The sequence below is a fragment of the Girardinichthys multiradiatus genome, chromosome 22 (assembly GCF_021462225.1).
Source record: "Girardinichthys multiradiatus isolate DD_20200921_A chromosome 22, DD_fGirMul_XY1, whole genome shotgun sequence".
NCBI lineage: Eukaryota > Metazoa > Chordata > Actinopteri > Cyprinodontiformes > Goodeidae > Girardinichthys > Girardinichthys multiradiatus.
Window position 1 is genome coordinate 45,076,204 of NC_061814.1, and position 19,595 is coordinate 45,095,798.

At 35.0% G+C, this 19,595-nt stretch overlaps 2 protein-coding genes across 5 annotated transcripts in view; both read left to right on the forward strand.

Annotated features, from left to right (window-relative positions):
• The first annotated feature begins 1,973 nt into the window (after positions 1-1,973).
• Positions 1,974-7,100, forward strand: LOC124858756 (zinc finger protein 708-like). 2 transcript variants are annotated; one of them, XM_047350958.1, is made up of 6 exons: positions 2,158-2,294; positions 4,400-4,497; positions 4,953-5,115; positions 5,337-5,395; positions 5,472-5,532; positions 5,820-7,100. In XM_047350958.1, exons 3-6 carry the CDS (start codon positions 5,028-5,030, stop codon positions 6,995-6,997), a joined length of 1,386 nt encoding a protein of 461 aa, XP_047206914.1. In that variant the 5' UTR covers positions 2,158-2,294; positions 4,400-4,497; positions 4,953-5,027; the 3' UTR covers positions 6,998-7,100. The 2 variants fall into 2 exon arrangements, with proteins under 2 accessions (XP_047206913.1, XP_047206914.1); XM_047350957.1 differs by lacking the exon at positions 4,400-4,497 and having other exon boundaries at positions 1,974-2,294.
• Positions 7,101-8,858: 1,758 nt separating this feature from the next.
• Positions 8,859-19,595, forward strand: part of acss1 (acyl-CoA synthetase short chain family member 1) — a 36,601-nt gene continuing 25,864 nt past the window's right edge. For all 3 annotated transcript variants that reach the window (XM_047350995.1, XM_047350996.1, XM_047350997.1), the window contains exon 1: positions 8,859-9,187. In XM_047350995.1, coding sequence (XP_047206951.1) covers positions 8,869-9,187 — 319 coding nt within the window. In that variant the 5' untranslated portion in view covers positions 8,859-8,868. The remainder of the gene's footprint in view (positions 9,188-19,595) is intronic.

The following is a 19,595-nucleotide window of genomic DNA, read 5'->3' on the forward strand; positions in this document are numbered from 1 at the left end:
TCCAAAGATGACAACTTCTGTCTTGTCTGAATTTAGAAGCAAAAAATTTAAAGTCATAAAAGTTTTTATGTCTTCAAGACATGCTTGTAGTCTATCTAACTGGTTGGGCTCATCAGGATTCATGGATAAGTAAAGCTGAGTATCATCAGCGTAACAGTGAACATTTATCCTATGCTGCCTGATAATTTGACCTATTGGAAGCATATATATAGTAAAGAGAATTGGCCCAAGTACTGAACCCTGTGGTACTCCACAATTAACCCTGGAGTTTAAAGATGATTTATCATTTACATGAACAAACTGGAATCTGTCAGACAGATAAGATTTAAACCAGCCTAGCGCTGTTCCCCTGATCCCTACAGCATATTCCAGCCTTTTTAAGAGAATATTATGATCGACTGGATCAAATGCAGCACTGAGATCTAACAGAACCAGAACAGACAAGTCCATTATCTGAGGTCATAAGAATATCATTAGTGACTTTCAGCAGAGCTGTTTCAGTGCTATGATGAGCTCTGAAACCTGACTGAAACTCTTCAAACAGGTCATTGCTGTATAAATGTTCACATATTTGATTAGCAACTATTTTCTCAAGAATTTTAGATAAGAATGGAAGATTGGATATAGGTCTGTAATTTATTAAATCATCTCGATCAAGCGAAGGTTTCTTAAGTAAAGGTTTAATTACAGCTAACTTAAAAGCCTGTGGTTCTGATCCATTTACTAAAGATAGATTAATCATATCTAAAATGGGGCTGGTAATCAGAGGGAACACTTCCTTAAATAATTTGGTTGGGATTGGGTCTAACATACAAGTTGAAGGTTTAGATGAAGCTAATATTTCTGATAACTCAGGAAGCTCCACAGGATCAGAACAGTCCAAACACAGATCAGGTTCTACAGTTACTTCCAATGTTGTCTCACTTGCTGAGGATGAAGTAATCATCTTCAGGAGTATGTCAAAGATTTTATTTTTAATAGAATCAATTTTATTTAAGAAGAATCCCATAAAGTCATGACTGCTAAGAGCTAAGGGAATGTATGGCTCAACAGAGCTATGACTCTGTGTAAGTTTAGCAACTGTACTAAAGAGAAATCTAGAATTATTCTTGTTCTCTTCTATTAATGATGAGAAATAAGCTGTTCTAGCTTGGTGAAGTGTCTTTTTATACAACAGTAGGCTATTTTTCCAGATTAAGTAGGAATCTTCTAGGTGTGTAGAGCGCCATTTTCTCTCCAATTTTCTAACATTGTGCTTTAATGTACGCAGCTCTGAATTAAACCAAGGAGCTAGCCTCCTATGAATTTCAGCTAGCACTTTAAGGAGAAAGCAAGGCACTAATTGTCATGCTGTGCAGCAAAACATCTCACAAAGGCCCACTTAGTGTCACTCATGTTTGATAAATATTGTTGTGGCCTAGCAAACATTTCAAGCATGAATGTATGAATGTATACAGTGTTTTCAGCAGAGTGAATAAACATGCAGTTTTTGGAACATTTTTCACATATTTAACAATGATGAGCTTTCAATAGTATGCACTGCAGTGTTCGCATCTTATACTGCTCTACATTTACTCTTACTCATTTAAAACTGTGCACATATATTTTTATTTATATTGTAGCTATATTTATACTGTTTAATTTGTATTGTATTGCACCGACTACGCCAAAACAAATTCCTTGTATGTCCAAAAACGTACTTGACAATAAAGCTTTTCTGATTCTGATTGATGCAGGCCCTTAACTACGTTTCACAGGGACTGAAGATTATATTTACAATTGTATATTTTAGGTTAATGTAATATTCAATTTGAAGTCACAAGAGGGTTTTGGACAAACAAGTGGATAGTTTGTACAAGTATGATTTTAAGAACAAAAGAGTTGGGGGAGGCAGCTGGGGTAGCAAGGCTCTACAGCAGGGGCAGTTGCCCCCTCCTTTACCCCTCATAGATCTGCCCCTGGTCCCAACATCTTAATTTGACATTAATAGAAAAAAAGCTGCTTAAAAATGAGATTTTCAGCCGCTGTTTGAGTTTTTCCTTGCATGTTAGTGAACACTGTGTTAAAGTAAATAGAAAAGCAGCCACTAGTAGCAGGACGCGACAACTACGTCACTTCCAGTACCAAATTCCAGCCGCTTGTTAGCTCTGAGCTACCCGCGGCCCAACATGGCGGATTTAGCTGCAATCAGAAGCCAGGTGGCACTGATCGTGAGCAGCCTGGCCCAGATGCTGCTGACGGACGTCGACACCGCGGTGGAGGAGCTCTCTAACAGCCCGGAGTCCCAGGCCGAGGTAAGCTAACCGTAGCTAACGGCTAACACAATCAACACTTCCGGGTCCAGAAGCTCTCTCTTGGTGACGTCAAGGTCCTTATGACATTTCCAACCTCCGTTTACAACATTTTATCCCAGGTTATCGGAACAAACTTTAAAGTCCACATATTGGTTATTGTCGTATTAAATAAAGGTTCGGACCAGTTCCGCTTGGTTCGGCATTTCTTAAAAGTATACTTTGATAAGTGCGCTTCACCGAAGGTTTCTGGTGATGAAAGAGTTTCCTGCTAAACTGCAGGCCTGGGAACCAATCAGATGTTTCTCTGTGGTTTTCTGGAGGTCAGTAATAAACATTTCCGACGTTTCCGCAGCTTTCGTTCAGAGATCCATCAGGGTTTTATAAAGCCTCAACAAGTTCTCAACGAGGTGAAGATCTGGGAAGATTCCATGGATTTAAAATCTTTGATCCATGAACCACTTAGTTACCACCTCAGCCTTGTGATAACGATGCTCCATTATCCTGGAAGATCCACAGATCATCACCAGACTCTTCCTGATTATTGGGAAAGGTGAGACCACTGTTGGTCACATGGAGGGTCTGATGGTGCTTCATTCAGGAATACAAGTTGACCGTCCTTGTTCCACAGAGGAAGTTAAACAGACTGGACATTTCTGTAGTCACAACCACCGCCTGCATTCTCTCATTCATTCACAACATCTGTAGCCAACATGGGCTTCAGTGTCTTGCCCAAGGACACTTCAGCATGTGGTATGGGGAAGCTGGAGTGAAACTCGCTACTTTCCACTGATCCACAGGCAGCTTTAATTCTGAAGTATTAATGGGGCATTATTGGGTCTTCTGCAGTTGAGTTCTGGTTCTGAACATCCTAGATATTTTCTTAGAGAGAAGGTTCTTTGCCTTCATGATATCAGGTGAGCATCCAAAGGGGCCGGGGTGAAAAAAGTGCAAATTACTTTTTTAGATGAGCTTGATTTTCACAAGCTTTTCTTAACTTTGCAAATAAATTCATTTGATCTTATCAGTTTCCATAGCAACCAGATTCAGTGCAACTTGCCAGCATAAAGCTGTTGGAATATTGTTTTTAATAAACATGATTGCCACCACCACAGAAGGAAGGTTATCTTCAGGTTATCTGCTTTCATCGTAACCAGCTGATGATTTATGCTGATCCTGGATCTGTGACCTTCAACCAGGAGTCAACAACCTGTACACCTTCGCTTTTACTGACTCCAGATTGTATGGAGTAAGAACGCTGTCAGAAACAACGTGTCTGTAAAGACAGAAATGTGTGCATATTAGTCAATAGTTGTGCAGAAGTAAAATCTAAAAGAGGTTTTGTATATTTTCTCTATAAAAATACAAAATAAAATGTTACAGCTTCAAGAAATTACAAACACAAAGTTCAAGTTTACAGTTGTGGTTTATTCTTTATGAATACAATATGCTATAACAGTTTGTGAATATGATTTATTTTTTATGAGAATATGAATTTATATCAACGACTTGGTGTCACGTGATCTCAGGATCAGAATATAGTGGGTGGAGTTATATTCAATGATGTACAGTAGGTGGCGCTATGCACCTCTGAATTTGTTGTGAACCACCAGCAGAAGAAGAAGAAGCAGCATTAGCACCAAGATGATGGACCAAGAACATATATTAACGACATTAAGACATATATAAACTTTTTAACATCACCTGACTTTGTATCGTAGTTTCTTGGTACCTTCTTTTAGCGATAATTCTGCTTCTTCTTCTTCTTCTGCTGGTGGTTCACAACAAATTCAGAGGTGCATAGCGCCACCTACTGTACATCATTGAATATAACTCCACCCACTATATTCTGAGCCTGAGATCACGTGACACCAAGTCGTTGATATAAATTCATATTCTCATAAAAAATAAATCATATTCACAAACTGTTATAGCATATTGTATTCATAAAGAATAAACCACAACTGTAAACTTGAACTTTGTGTTTGTAATTTCTTGAAGCTGTAACATTTTATTTTGTATTTTTATAGAGAAAATATACAATACCTCTTTTAGATTTTACTTCTGCACAACTATTGACTAATATGCACACATTTCTGTCTTTACAGACACGTTGTTTCTGACAGCGTTCTTACTCCATAAGTTTGGCCTGAGCCCAAAACCTACACGATCCTAGCTTATTGACTACAAGACCTGCAGAGACAAGGTTTGTTTCAAGGAACAACAAGGTTCTACATGTGTTTAGGTTTTAGGAAAGCAGGGAAAATGTCAGACTTGTACAAAAAAGATTTAATTTGTTTTCTTGAAGGGAACCTTTCACAAAAAGCACGTTGTTCGTGGCCTAATGACAGAAAAACCCCTGAAAATTATCTGTTTTATTCTTTTACTAATTAACAATGTTACTTAGGTCTATATTCATTGGGCCTAATGCTATTCAGAGTGTCTCTGGAGGAGCTGGAGAGCCACATGGCTGCAGATTGCAGAGCCCGGCCTCGTCTTAACTAAACTAAATTTGAGTCCCAGTCAGCACAGATGGGACCCAATCACTGTTTTAAAGAATCTCTGTTTAGTGTAGAATAAGTCAGTCCAGATTGAGGTGGTTGAAGTATTTCAGATGTAGATCCAGAATGTGGAGTGATGGAGGTTTACTGGTTTTCTCAGGAGAAACTGGGAGCAGCAGTGGACAGGTTGTGTCTGGAAGCTGTGGATAAAATCCTGAAGATACTCGAAGCAAACATGACAAGGCAGGAAGAGACTGTTAGAGAGGCTCCGCCTTCTCCTGATGATACTTGTGGAAAGTTAATGAAGACTCAGACAGGTGAAGGTAAGTTCTCAATAAACCATTTGTCAGTGGTGGACCCCCAGGTAACTCAGACAGGTGTGAGAGACGGATATGCAGTGGGTTGAGTCCCATCAATTGTTCAGCCTATCTCCGTAGCTGAGACCTTCAGCCTTATTCTGTTAATTTCCAAGCATCTGGAAAAAGTTCCAGACTCATGTGTTTAGTGTAAATCAGATGAAAATCCAATTTTTTCTGTGTTTCAGGTGAAGATGCAGGTGTCCATGACCCCAGCACAGACCACACCTACATCCTGCTGTACAGAGTCAGTGACTGAATCCAGCTGTAAAAAGAGAAACTGTGGATGCTGAGCAAAGTCTGACCATGCTTCTGTTTTTCAGAGCACTGCTGGTGAGTCCAGGAGCCTGCTGGTGGCGCTGCAGAGTACTAACAGTGCTGATGGTGAGTTTACTTGTCAGTAAGGAGGAAAAAAGCAAAAAAAACAGTGGAAACTTTTGGATTTCTTCTGAAGCTACAGAAGGGATGTGTTAATGGGCCAGGAAGGGAGCCTCGAGGAACTCTGTGTGAAGTTATTCAAGCTGTTATTGATGTTTGTCTCTTTCCTGCCTCTATGTGAAGTGTTTATAAGGTAATTACCACCTAAATCACCTGATCAGATAAGAGCGTGACCACGTCCTCTGCTGGTGATCATATGAATCGTTGCTGCTCAATATTTTTCTCTCTTTCAGATGAAAACAAAACCAGCTCCTCTGATTCGACGGTTGAGAAAACACAGTTGCACCCCCGCTTCTCCTCTCCTTCATCTCCAACAAATGACCATGCTTATGCTCAACCATCTGCGCCGCCTGATGCTGCCTCAGCAGCAGAGGTCAGAGTCAGGACTAAACACTGCAGCTGGAGGAGACAAAAAACAGTCAAAGTGAGTGTCGAGACTCATCTGCAGTGCTCGCGGTGTAGCAAGCTGTTTCCCAGTGCTGAGCGGCTAGCTGACCATGAGAAGAAGTCCCATCCGCTGTGCTCGGTGTGCGGCACAACGTTCACCGGCATCTTGAAGCTTCGGGAACACGAGATCAAGGAGCACGGACGTCTGCCATACGGCTGTAACTACTGCCCGAAGAGATTCAACCACAAGACTCATCGTGACCTGCACGTTAAGGCGCATCACACCCGTGAGAAGTGCTGCCACTGTGACATCTGTGGGAAGGGCTACTCTTGCATCAGTGTGCTAAAAACCCATAGAATGACCCACTTTAACAAGACCTTCATCTGCGAGGTCTGTGGGAAGGCCTTCTACCACACTTCCCACCTGACGCGCCACAAACTGGTGCACCAGGAGGTCCGTCCGTACAGCTGCTCCACCTGCGGGAGGGGTTTCAACCAGGCTGCCAACCTTCGCAGCCACCAAGCAACGCACACTAGAGAGAGGCAGCTCTGCTTCGTCTGTGGCAAGAGTTTCCGATGCCTAAAGAACCACATCATCAGCAAACATTCACACGAGCTGCCAGCCAGTGCGCTGCCGGCTGCAGACGCCATCATCAAGTGTGAGATGTGCGGGAAGAAGTTCCCCAACCCATCGCAGTACAAAGCACACCAGCGCAGCCACACTGGGGAAAAACCATTCCACTGTGATGTGTGTGGGAAGAGTTACCGGCTCAAAGAGCTGCTGCGGGACCACCGCTACACCCACACTGGACAGAAGCCCTACAAGTGCTCGCTGTGTTCCAAAACATTCAACCAGGCCACCAGCTTTATGAGGCACTGCAGCATCCACAGCGGTGACACGCCATACAGTTGCCACGACTGCGGGAAACACTTCCGCCTCCTCACCTTCCTCAAGGCTCACCTGCAGACCAGAGCTCACCTGAAGCGAAGTCAGCAGAACCAGAACGCCACCACTGACCTCTGAACGAACTGCTTTTTTTCTCATTAGGCTCATTTCTGTTTTGTTATTCTTGAACATCCCAGTTTATTTTTCTGTGGGTGAAGGTACAATAAAAGTTGAGATGGAATGGTTTGATGGTTGTGTTTTGTTTACACTGGGGTCATAAATGGCAGGACGGGTGCTTGGGGTTCCTCCTCAGTGCAGGTGGATTCATCCATGTTCACACCCAGGCTGTTGCATTTGACCTTCTCCTTCAGATGTTGGAGCTCCACTTCTTCCTGGTCAGACTGGTAACAGCTGAGTTACCATCTGTGGTCAGCAATCTTCAGAGTGAAAGGTAAAGGATTGAGCACAGCCTTGAGGAACTCCAGGTGACGCTGGATGTGTTTCTGACCCAGACTAAGGTCCATTTTCCAGATGAAAGTGTTTTGGTCCAGCGGACTCGTTAACGTGTTAAAGAGGTAAAATACAGTTCAATCTATGAGTGAACATCTGAGCATTCATGTTTCCTTCATCACATCCATCTTCCTGCAGAACAACCACTTGACTCTAGCTTCACTACTGAACTAACACCTTAACCCTAAGAGCAGAATTTGTGAGCCTTTAACTACACCACATTACCTTTTCCAACTGTGTATCTGCTGCTTAGTCAGCTTAGACCTCTGACCCTGGGCCGTTACGATACATCAGACAGATGTGGACTGGTTTCCAGTTTGAGCAGCTTGTCAGAGGCCAGTAATTCCAGATGATAATGTGTAATCCAGTAGACCTGCAGTGAGATTACAGGATGTATACAACCGTTTATCCCACCTTTGTGTTTGAACAATAGATTTAATCACTTTTATGATGACTGGCTGTTAATCTTCTGCAGAGACAAACAGGTTGTTTACATGTTAAAGGGACAGTACGCCACATTGCTCTGTGCTCTGCCTTAATGTGGAGGAACCGATGGTTCCAGATGTTTCCTGCTGGCTAATAAAGCTAAGCGATGAGTGAAGCTGTAGGAGGAGACAACATGTTTGTTTCGGCTTTGACATCATCGTTAATATCATCATGTGACAAACAAGCAGCTGATCTGATTATCAGCTTACTGGGATCAATCTGACAGCAGCAGGGTTAATGAGCAGAGGCTGGTTTTGATGTTTTTATGAAGAGCTGCAGTCATATCAGACTCTGCTTCAGTCTCCAGTAATAAAGTAAAGAACCTTGTGTTATCTTTGACTAGGACATGTCATTTAAATCCCATATTAAACAGGTTTCTAGAATTTCCTTCTTCCACCTCTGGAATATTGTGGAAATGAGAAATATCCTGTCCAGGAGTGACGCTGAAAAACTAGTCCATACATTTGTTACTTCAAGGCTGGATTATTGTAATTCTTTACTATCAGGATGTCCACAAAGAGCTGATCCAAAATGCTGCAGCAGGAGTTCTGGTTTGTGTCAGACTCTGAGTCTGCTTTAAAACCAGACTTGTTAGCTGAACTTTCCTTCCCACCGTCACCAGATGCTGCTGCTGAGTCTCTGGGTCACATTAGGCTGCATCCAGAAAATAAAAGCACTTCAGCATTTCATTTGATTCTAGATAATAACAGGAAATCTTGATCCGGATCAGCGGCAGTTCGTCATATTAATATTTAATGAGAAAAAATCTGATGTAAGAATCATTTTCATCAGAATCTGAATTTTACAGCTTAAGATCAAACGTAAAGGTGAAACGTGACTGATCCAGTCTCTGATGACTGATCCGAGCGAAACCGAACCTGAGCTCTATCCGTCTCGGACCGTCCCGGTGAGCTGCTGGCCCCGCCCCCTGCCTCTGTACCTGAGGCCACCTATTGGAGCCGGGGAAGGGGGACGGAGGTGTTCAGTCTCACGTCTGACCGATCAAGATCAACATGGCTCACTGCAAGGGAACCGGACTTCTATGGATCCTCATGGGCCGCTACAGGACTGTCACGTCCAGACCGAGCCAGGCCCGGACCCGACTGTGCCGGTATGTGTCCTCCTCTCCCCCTCCTGGCTCCTGGAGCTCACACCTGTCCCGACTGCCCCATCGGGACCTGTACCTGCTCTCAGTCAGGGACGCGGACCGGTTCTGGGGCTCCGCAGCCACCGACAGACTCAAATGGATCGAACCGTTCCAGCGTGTCCAGGACTGCGATCTGAGCCGAGGCCAGATCCGCTGGTTCCTGGGAGGGAAGCTGAACGTGTCCGGTGAGTTTCTGGTGAACTATAGGGCTGAAGGTTCGGTCCGTTTGGTGAGTCTGTGTGCTGGTCATATCAGTCTTTTGTTTCGGTGTCCAGCATGCCTGTTCCATAATTAAAGTTCTGGTTCTACAGACTGAAAGTCCAGGTCAAAGTTCTTAAACAAAGCGGCTGAAAAACAGCATAAAGTCCCTTTAACTTGGATCTGTTACTGCTGTGGGTTCAGACTGATCAATAAAAGCAGAACAGAACCAGCAGGCAGGTCCAGGGGTTCCAACCTATGGGGAGTGGCTGGTCCAGAGGCAGTGAGCTGGAGATGTGAGGTTTATTATCTGCAGAGACCAGTTTATAGACTGAAGTCCAAAGTTCTTAAGATCAGAACTTGTCTCATCGTAGTTCTCCTTCAGAAATCCACATTTCAAAGCTTTTCATTCTTAGAACTCTTTTCTGATGCTGACTCCTAGAATCCAAAGCTGGTGTGGCACCAGAACCTTCATGGATTTGTCTACAAAGCCGAGTCAGTATCATGTTCCTGGAACATTAGAACATTAGATCCAGGATCCAATTGTTCATGAGGCAGATCTTTTAGATGATATTCTGGTTTAGATAAATCTAAGCTTATCTGAACTCTTCTGGTTTTGAATTTTTAAGTGGCAGCACCAAGGGGTGGGGGCAGAGCAACGAGTTGGTGTGACTAAGCAGCAGCAGATTACTTATGTTCTGATATTTATGTAAACTTTGGGTCCTCAATCCATCACTGGTTCCCAGCCCAACTCACCTGATGTAGAACAGGTTCTGGTCTGGATGTTGGTTTTACTTTGCCTCCCCAGGATGGGCCCCATCTGGCCCATTCCTTCAAAAGAAGCACCCCTCTTCCCTCTTTTTTATTCTTATTTTAATTATAGAAAGTTAAAAACAGAGACGTCTGGCACTGCACTGGATGGAGACTCTGGGATGTCTCAGAGGTACAGATGACAGTCAGACTTTATTTCTTTAACAGAGTTGTTGAAGCTGGAACGTTTATTCAGATGTTTGTCAGTTTTCTGTCTTTATTCTGCTCTGTTGTTTGTCTCTGTGAGATTATAATCCAATTATAATCCAATAACCGCAGCTGGATGAGTTATTCCCATCAGATCCGATACTGGATCAGCTCTTTGTTACATAAATGAGTTCTTGTGGAGCTGCTGCGTGACACTCCGACGGGATATTCAGCCTTTCAATCCACTTTAGGATTATTGTACAATCAAGTCTAAATGAAGTCAGTTTTCATCAGGATCATGTCTCCCGCTGAGACGGGATGATCACACACTCTGCGCCACTTCACGACACGTAGTAGCGATGTTCCACAGCAAAAAATGTTCCACTGGAAAAAACATGTTCTACATGAAAACATTTTAATAGAAAATATGTTCTACATAAAACATGTTCCACAGCAAAAAATGTTCCACTGGAAAAAACATGTTCTACATAAAACATGTTCTACAGGAAAACATGTTCTACAGGAAAACATTTTAATAGAAAATATGTTCTACATAAAACATGTTCTACAGGAAAACATGTTCTACATGAAAACATTTTAATAGAAAATATGTTCTACATAAAACATGTTCTACAGGAAAACATTTTAATAGAAAATATGTTCTACATAAAACATGTTCCACAGCAAAAAATATTCCACTGGAAAAAACATGTTCTACATAAAACATGTTCTACAGGAAAACATTTTAATAGAAAATATGTTCTACAGGAAAACATTTTAATAGAAAATATGTTCTACATAAAACATGTTCCACAGCAAAAAATGTTCCACTGGAAAAAACATGTTCTACATAAAACATGTTCTACAGGAAAACATTTTAATAGAAAATATGTTCTACAGGAAAACATTTTAATAGAAAATATGTTCTACAGGAAAACATTTTAATAGAAAATATGTTCTACAGGAAAACATTTTAATAGAAAATATGTTCTACATAAAACATGTTCTACAGGAAAACATTTTAATAGAAAATATGTTCTACATAAAACATGTTCTACAGGAAAACATTTTAATAGAAAATATGTTCTACAGGAAAAGATTTTAATAGAAAATATGTTCTACATAAAACATGTTCTACAGGAAAACATGTTCTACATGAAAACATTTTAATAGAAAATATGTTCTACATGAAAACATTTTAATAGAAAATATGTTCTACATAAAACATGTTCCACAGCAAAAAATGTTCCACTGGAAAAAACATGTTCTACATAAAACATGTTCTACAGGAAAACATGTTCTACAGGAAAACATTTTAATAGAAAATATGTTCTACAGGAAAACATTTTAATAGAAAATATGTTCTACATAAAACATGTTCCACAGCAAAAAATGTTCCACTGGAAAAAACATGTTATACATAAAACATGTTCTACAGGAAAACATTTTAATAGAAAATATGTTCTACAGGAAAACATTTTAATAGAAAATATGTTCTACATAAAACATGTTCTACAGGAAAACATGTTCTACAGGAAAACATTTTAATAGAAAATATGTTCTACATAAAACATGTTCTACAGGAAAACATGTTCTACAGGAAAACATTTTAATAGAAAATATGTTCTACATAAAACATGTTCTACAGGAAAACATGTTCTACATAAAACATGTTCTACATAAAACATGTTCTACAGGAAAACATTTTAATAGAAAATATGTTCTACAGGAAAACATTTTAATAGAAAATATATTCTACATAAAACATGTTCCACAGCAAAAAATGTTCCACTGGAAAAAACATGTTCTACATAAAACATGTTCTACAGGAAAACATGTTCTACAGGAAAACATTTTAATAGAAAATATGTTCTACATAAAACATGTTCTACAGGAAAACATGTTCTACATGAAAACATTTTAATAGAAAATATGTTCTACATAAAACATGTTCCACAGCAAAAAATATTCCACTGGAAAAAACATGTTCTACATAAAACATGTTCTACAGGAAAACATTTTAATAGAAAATATGTTCTACAGGAAAACATTTTAATAGAAAATATGTTCTACATAAAACATGTTCCACAGCAAAAAATGTTCCACTGGAAAAAACATGTTCTACATAAAACATGTTCTACAGGAAAACATGTTCTACAGGAAAACATTTTAATAGAAAATATGTTCTACAGGAAAACATTTTAATAGAAAATATGTTCTACATAAAACATGTTCATCAGCAAAAAATGTTCCACTGGAAAAAACATGTTCTACATAAAACATGTTCTACAGGAAAACATGTTCTACAGGAAAACATTTTAATAGAAAATATGTTCTACATAAAACATGTTCTACAGGAAAACATGTTCTACAGGAAAACATTTTAATAGAAAATATGTTCTACATAAAACATGTTCTACAGGAAAACATGTTTTACATAAAACATGTTCTACATAAAACATGTTCTACAGGAAAACATTTTAATAGAAAATATGTTCTACATAAAACATGTTCTACAGGAAAACATGTTCTACAGGAAAACATTTTAATAGAAAATATGTTCTACATAAAACATGTTCTACAGGAAAACATGTTCTACATGAAAACATTTTAATAGAAAATATGTTCTACATAAAACATGTTCCACAGCAAAAATTTTCCACTGGAAAAAACATGTTCTACATAAAACATGTTCTACAGGAAAACATTTTAATAGAAAATATGTTCTACAGGAAAACATTTTAATAGAAAATATGTTCTACAGGAAAACATTTTAATAGAAAATATGTTCTACAGGAAAACATTTTAATAGAAAATATGTTCTACATAAAACATGTTCTACAGGAAAACATTTTAATAGAAAATATGTTCTACATAAAACATGTTCTACAGGAAAACATTTTAATAGAAAATATGTTCTACAGGAAAAGATTTTAATAGAAAATATGTTCTACATAAAACATGTTCTACAGGAAAACATGTTCTACATGAAAACATTTTAATAGAAAATATGTTCTACATGAAAACATTTTAATAGAAAATATGTTCTACATAAAACATGTTCCACAGCAAAAAATGTTCCACTGGAAAAAACATGTTCTACATAAAACATGTTCTACAGGAAAACATTTTAATAGAAAATATGTTCTACATGAAAACATTTTAATAGAAAATATGTTCTACATAAAACATGTTCCACAGCAAAAAATGTTCCACTGGAAAAAACATGTTCTACATAAAACATGTTCTACAGGAAAACATGTTCTACAGGAAAACATTTTAATAGAAAATATGTTCTACAGGAAAACATTTTAATAGAAAATATGTTCTACATAAAACATGTTCCACAGCAAAAAATGTTCCACTGGAAAAAACATGTTATACATAAAACATGTTCTACAGGAAAACATTTTAATAGAAAATATGTTCTACAGGAAAACATTTTAATAGAAAATATGTTCTACATAAAACATGTTCTACAGGAAAACATGTTCTACAGGAAAACATTTTAATAGAAAATATGTTCTACATAAAACATGTTCTACAGGAAAACATTTTAATAGAAAATATGTTCTACATAAAACATGTTCTACAGGAAAACATGTTCTACATAAAACATGTTCTACATAAAACATGTTCTACAGGAAAACATTTTAATAGAAAATATGTTCTACAGGAAAACATTTTAATAGAAAATATGTTCTACATAAAACATGTTCCACAGCAAAAAATGTTCCACTGGAAAAAACATGTTCTACATAAAACATGTTCTACAGGAAAACATGTTCTACAGGAAAACATTTTAATAGAAAATATGTTCTACATAAAACATGTTCTACAGGAAAACATGTTCTACAGGAAAACATTTTAATAGAAAATATGTTCTACATAAAACATGTTCTACAGGAAAACATGTTCTACAGGAAAACATTTTAATAGAAAATATGTTCTACATAAAACATGTTCTACAGGAAAACATGTTCTACATAAAACATGTTCTACATAAAACATGTTCTACAGGAAAACATTTAATAGAAAATATGTTCTACAGGAAAACATTTTAATAGAAAATATGTTCTACATAAAACATGTTCCACAGCAAAAAATGTTCCACTGGAAAAAACATGTTCTACATAAAACATGTTCTACAGGAAAACATGTTCTACAGGAAAACATTTTAATAGAAAATATGTTCTACATAAAACATGTTCTACAGGAAAACATGTTCTACAGGAAAACATTTTAATAGAAAATATGTTCTACATAAAACATGTTCCACAGCAAAAAATATTCCACTGGAAAAAACATGTTCTACATAAAACATGTTCTACAGGAAAACATTTTAATAGAAAATATGTTCTACAGGAAAACATTTTAATAGAAAATATGTTCTACATAAAACATGTTCCACAGCAAAAAATGTTCCACTGGAAAAAACATGTTCTACATAAAACATGTTCTACAGGAAAACATGTTCTACAGGAAAACATTTTAATAGAAAATATGTTCTACAGGAAAACATTTTAATAGAAAATATGTTCTACATAAAACATGTTCCACAGCAAAAAATGTTCCACTGGAAAAACATGTTCTACATAAAACATGTTCTACAGGAAAACATGTTCTACAGGAAAACATTTTAATAGAAAATATGTTCTACATAAAACATGTTCTACAGGAAAACATGTTCTACAGGAAAACATTTTAATAGAAAATATGTTCTACATAAAACATGTTCTACAGGAAAACATGTTTTACATAAAACATGTTCTACATAAAACATGTTCTACAGGAAAACATTTTAATAGAAAATATGTTCTACATAAAACATGTTCTACAGGAAAACATGTTTTACATAAAACATGTTCTACATAAAACATGTTCTACAGGAAAACATTTTAATAGAAAATATGTTCTACATAAAACATGTTCTACAGGAAAACATGTTCTACAGGAAAACATTTTAATAGAAAATATGTTCTACATAAAACATGTTCTACAGGAAAACATGTTCTACATGAAAACATTTTAATAGAAAATATGTTCTACATAAAACATGTTCCACAGCAAAAAAATGTTCCACTGGAAAAAACATGTTCTACATAAAACATGTTCTACAGGAAAACATTTTAATAGAAAATATGTTCTACAGGAAAACATTTTAATAGAAAATATGTTCTACAGGAAAACATTTTAATAGAAAATATGTTCTACAGGAAAACATTTTAATAGAAAATATGTTCTACATAAAACATGTTCTACAGGAAAACATTTTAATAGAAAATATGTTCTACATAAAACATGTTCTACAGGAAAACATTTTAATAGAAAATATGTTCTACAGGAAAACATTTTAATAGAAAATATGTTCTACATAAAACATGTTCTACAGGAAAACATGTTCTACATGAAAACATTTTAATAGAAAATATGTTCTACATGAAAACATTTTAATAGAAAATATGTTCTACATAAAACATGTTCCACAGCAAAAAATGTTCCACTGGAAAAAACATGTTCTACATAAAACATGTTCTACAGGAAAACATTTTAATAGAAAATATGTTCTACATGAAAACATTTTAATAGAAAATATGTTCTACATAAAACATGTTCCACAGCAAAAAATGTTCCACTGGAAAAAACATGTTCTACATAAAACATGTTCTACAGGAAAACATGTTCTACAGGAAAACATTTTAATAGAAAATATGTTCTACATAAAACATGTTCTACAGGAAAACATGTTCTACATGAAAACATTTTAATAGAAAATATGTTCTACATAAAACATGTTCCACAGCAAAAAATGTTCCACTGGAAAAACATGTTCTACATAAAACATGTTCTACAGGAAAACATTTTAATAGAAAATATGTTCTACATAAAACATGTTCTACAGGAAAACATGTTCTACAGGAAAACATTTTAATAGAAAATATGTTCTACATAAAACATGTTCTACAGGAAAACATGTTCTACATGAAAACATTTTAATAGAAAATATGTTCTACATAAAACATGTTCCACAGCAAAAAATGTTCCACTGGAAAAAACATGTTCTACATAAAACATGTTCTACAGGAAAACATTTTAATAGAAAATATGTTCTACAGGAAAACATTTTAATAGAAAATATGTTCTACAGGAAAACATTTTAATAGAAAATATGTTCTACAGGAAAACATTTTAATAGAAAATATGTTCTACATAAAACATGTTCTACAGGAAAACATTTTAATAGAAAATATGTTCTACATAAAACATGTTCTACAGGAAAACATTTTAATAGAAAATATGTTCTACAGGAAAAGATTTTAATAGAAAATATGTTCTACATAAACATGTTCTACAGGAAAACATGTTCTACATGAAAACATTTTAATAGAAAATATGTTCTACATGAAAACATTTTAATAGAAAATATGTTCTACATAAAACATGTTCCACAGCAAAAAATGTTCCACTGGAAAAAACATGTTCTACATAAAACATGTTCTACAGGAAAACATTTTAATAGAAAATATGTTCTACATGAAAACATTTTAATAGAAAATATGTTCTACATAAAACATGTTCCACAGCAAAAAATGTTCCACTGGAAAAAACATGTTCTACATAAAACATGTTCTACAGGAAAACATGTTCTACAGGAAAACATTTTAATAGAAAATATATTCTACAGAAAAACATTTTAATAGAAAATATGTTCTACATAAAACATGTTCCACAGCAAAAAATGTTCCACTGGAAAAAACATGTTATACATAAAACATGTTCTACAGGAAAACATTTTAATAGAAAATATGTTCTACAGGAAAACATTTTAATAGAAAATATGTTCTACAGGAAAACATTTTAATAGAAAATATGTTCTACAGGAAAAGATTTTAATAGAAAATATGTTCTACATAAAACATGTTCTACAGGAAAACATGTTCTACATGAAAACATTTTAATAGAAAATATGTTCTACATGAAAACATTTTAATAGAAAATATGTTCTACATAAAACATGTTCCACAGCAAAAAATGTTCCACTGGAAAAAACATGTTCTACATAAAACATGTTCTACAGGAAAACATTTTAATAGAAAATATGTTCTACATGAAAACATTTTAATAGAAAATATGTTCTACATAAAACATGTTCCACAGCAAAAAATGTTCCACTGGAAAAAACATGTTCTACATAAAACATGTTCTACAGGAAAACATGTTCTACAGGAAAACATTTTAATAGAAAATATGTTCTACATAAAACATGTTCTACAGGAAAACATGTTCTACATGAAAACATTTTAATAGAAAATATGTTCTACATAAAACATGTTCCACAGCAAAAAATGTTCCACTGGAAAAAACATGTTCTACATAAAACATGTTCTACAGGAAAACATTTTAATAGAAAATATGTTCTACATAAAACATGTTCTACAGGAAAACATGTTCTACAGGAAAACATTTTAATAGAAAATATGTTCTACATAAAACATGTTCTACAGGAAAACATGTTCTACATGAAAACATTTTAATAGAAAATATGTTCTACATAAAACATGTTCCACAGCAAAAAATTTTCCACTGGAAAAAACATGTTCTACATAAAACATGTTCTACAGGAAAACATTTTAATAGAAAATATGTTCTACAGGAAAACATTTTAATAGAAAATATGTTCTACAGGAAAACATTTTAATAGAAAATATGTTCTACAGGAAAACATTTTAATAGAAAATATGTTCTACATAAAACATGTTCTACAGGAAAACATTTTAATAGAAAATATGTTCTACATAAAACATGTTCTACAGGAAAACATTTTAATAGAAAATATGTTCTACAGGAAAAGATTTTAATAGAAAATATGTTCTACATAAAACATGTTCTACAGGAAAACATGTTCTACATGAAAACATTTTAATAGAAAATATGTTCTACATGAAAACATTTTAATAGAAATATGTTCTACATAAAACATGTTCCACAGCAAAAAATGTTCCACTGGAAAAAACATGTTCTACATAAAACATGTTCTACAGGAAAACATTTTAATAGAAAATATGTTCTACATGAAAACATTTTAATAGAAAATATGTTCTACATAAAACATGTTCCACAGCAAAAAATGTTCCACTGGAAAAAACATGTTCTACATAAAACATGTTCTACAGGAAAACATGTTCTACAGGAAAACATTTTAATAGAAAATATGTTCTACAGGAAAACATTTTAATAGAAAATATGTTCTACATAAAACATGTTCTACAGGAAAACATGTTCTACAGGAAAACATTTTAATAGAAAATATGTTCTACATAAAACATGTTCTACAGGAAAACATGTTCTACAGGAAAACATTTTAATAGAAAATATGTTCTACATAAAACATGTTCTACAGGAAAACATGTTCTACATAAAACATGTTCTACATAAAACATGTTCTACAGGAAAACATTTTAATAGAAAATATGTTCTACAGGAAAACATTTTAATAGAAAATATGTTCTACATAAAACATGTTCCACAGCAAAAAATGTTCCACTGGAAAAAACATGTTCTACATAAAACATGTTCTACAGGAAAACATGTTCTACAGGAAAACATTTTAATAGAAAATATGTTCTACATAAAACATGTTCTACAGGAAAACATGTTCTACAGGAAAACATTTTAATAGAAAATATGTTCTACATAAAACATGTTCTACAGGAAAACATGTTCTACAGGAAAACATTTTAATAGAAAATATGTTCTACATAAAACATGTTCTACAGGAAAACATGTTCTACATAAAACATGTTCTACATAAAACATGTTCTACAGGAAAACATTTTAATAGAAAATATGTTCTACATAAAACATGTTCTACAGGAAAACATGTTCTACATAAAACATGTTCTACAGAAAAACATTTTAATAGAAAATATGTTCTACATAAAACATGTTCTACAGGAAAACATGTTCTACATGAAAACATTTTAATAGAAAATATGTTCTACATAAAACATGTTCCACAGCAAAAAATGTTCCACTGGAAAAAACATGTTCCACAGCAAAAAATGTTCCACTGGAAAAAACATGTTCTACATAAAACATGTTCTACAGGAAAACATTTTAATAGAAAATATGTTCTACAGGAAAACATTTTAATAGAAAATATGTTCTACATAAAACATGTTCCACAGCAAAAAATTTTCCACTGGAAAAAACATGTTCTACATAAAACATGTTCTACAGGAAAACATTTTAATAGAAAATATGTTCTACAGGAAAACATTTTAATAGAAAATATGTTCTACAGGAAAACATTTTAATAGAAAATATGTTCTACATAAAACATGTTCTACAGGAAAACATTTTAATAGAAAATTTGTTCTACAGGAAAACATGTTATACAGGAAAACATTTTAATAGAAAATATGTTCTACATAAAAC

Coding starts and splice junctions, on each gene's coding strand:
- LOC124858756 (XM_047350957.1), top strand. CDS start 2,169: ATGGCGGATTTAGCTGCAATCAGAAGCCAGGTGGCACTGATCGTGAGC. Junction 2,295..4,952: donor GCCCGGAGTCCCAGGCCGAG/GTAAGCTAACCG, acceptor TGGTTTTCTCAG/GAGAAACTGGGAGCAGCAGT. Junction 5,396..5,471: donor CCTACATCCTGCTGTACAGA/GTCAGTGACTGA, acceptor TCTGTTTTTCAG/AGCACTGCTGGTGAGTCCAG.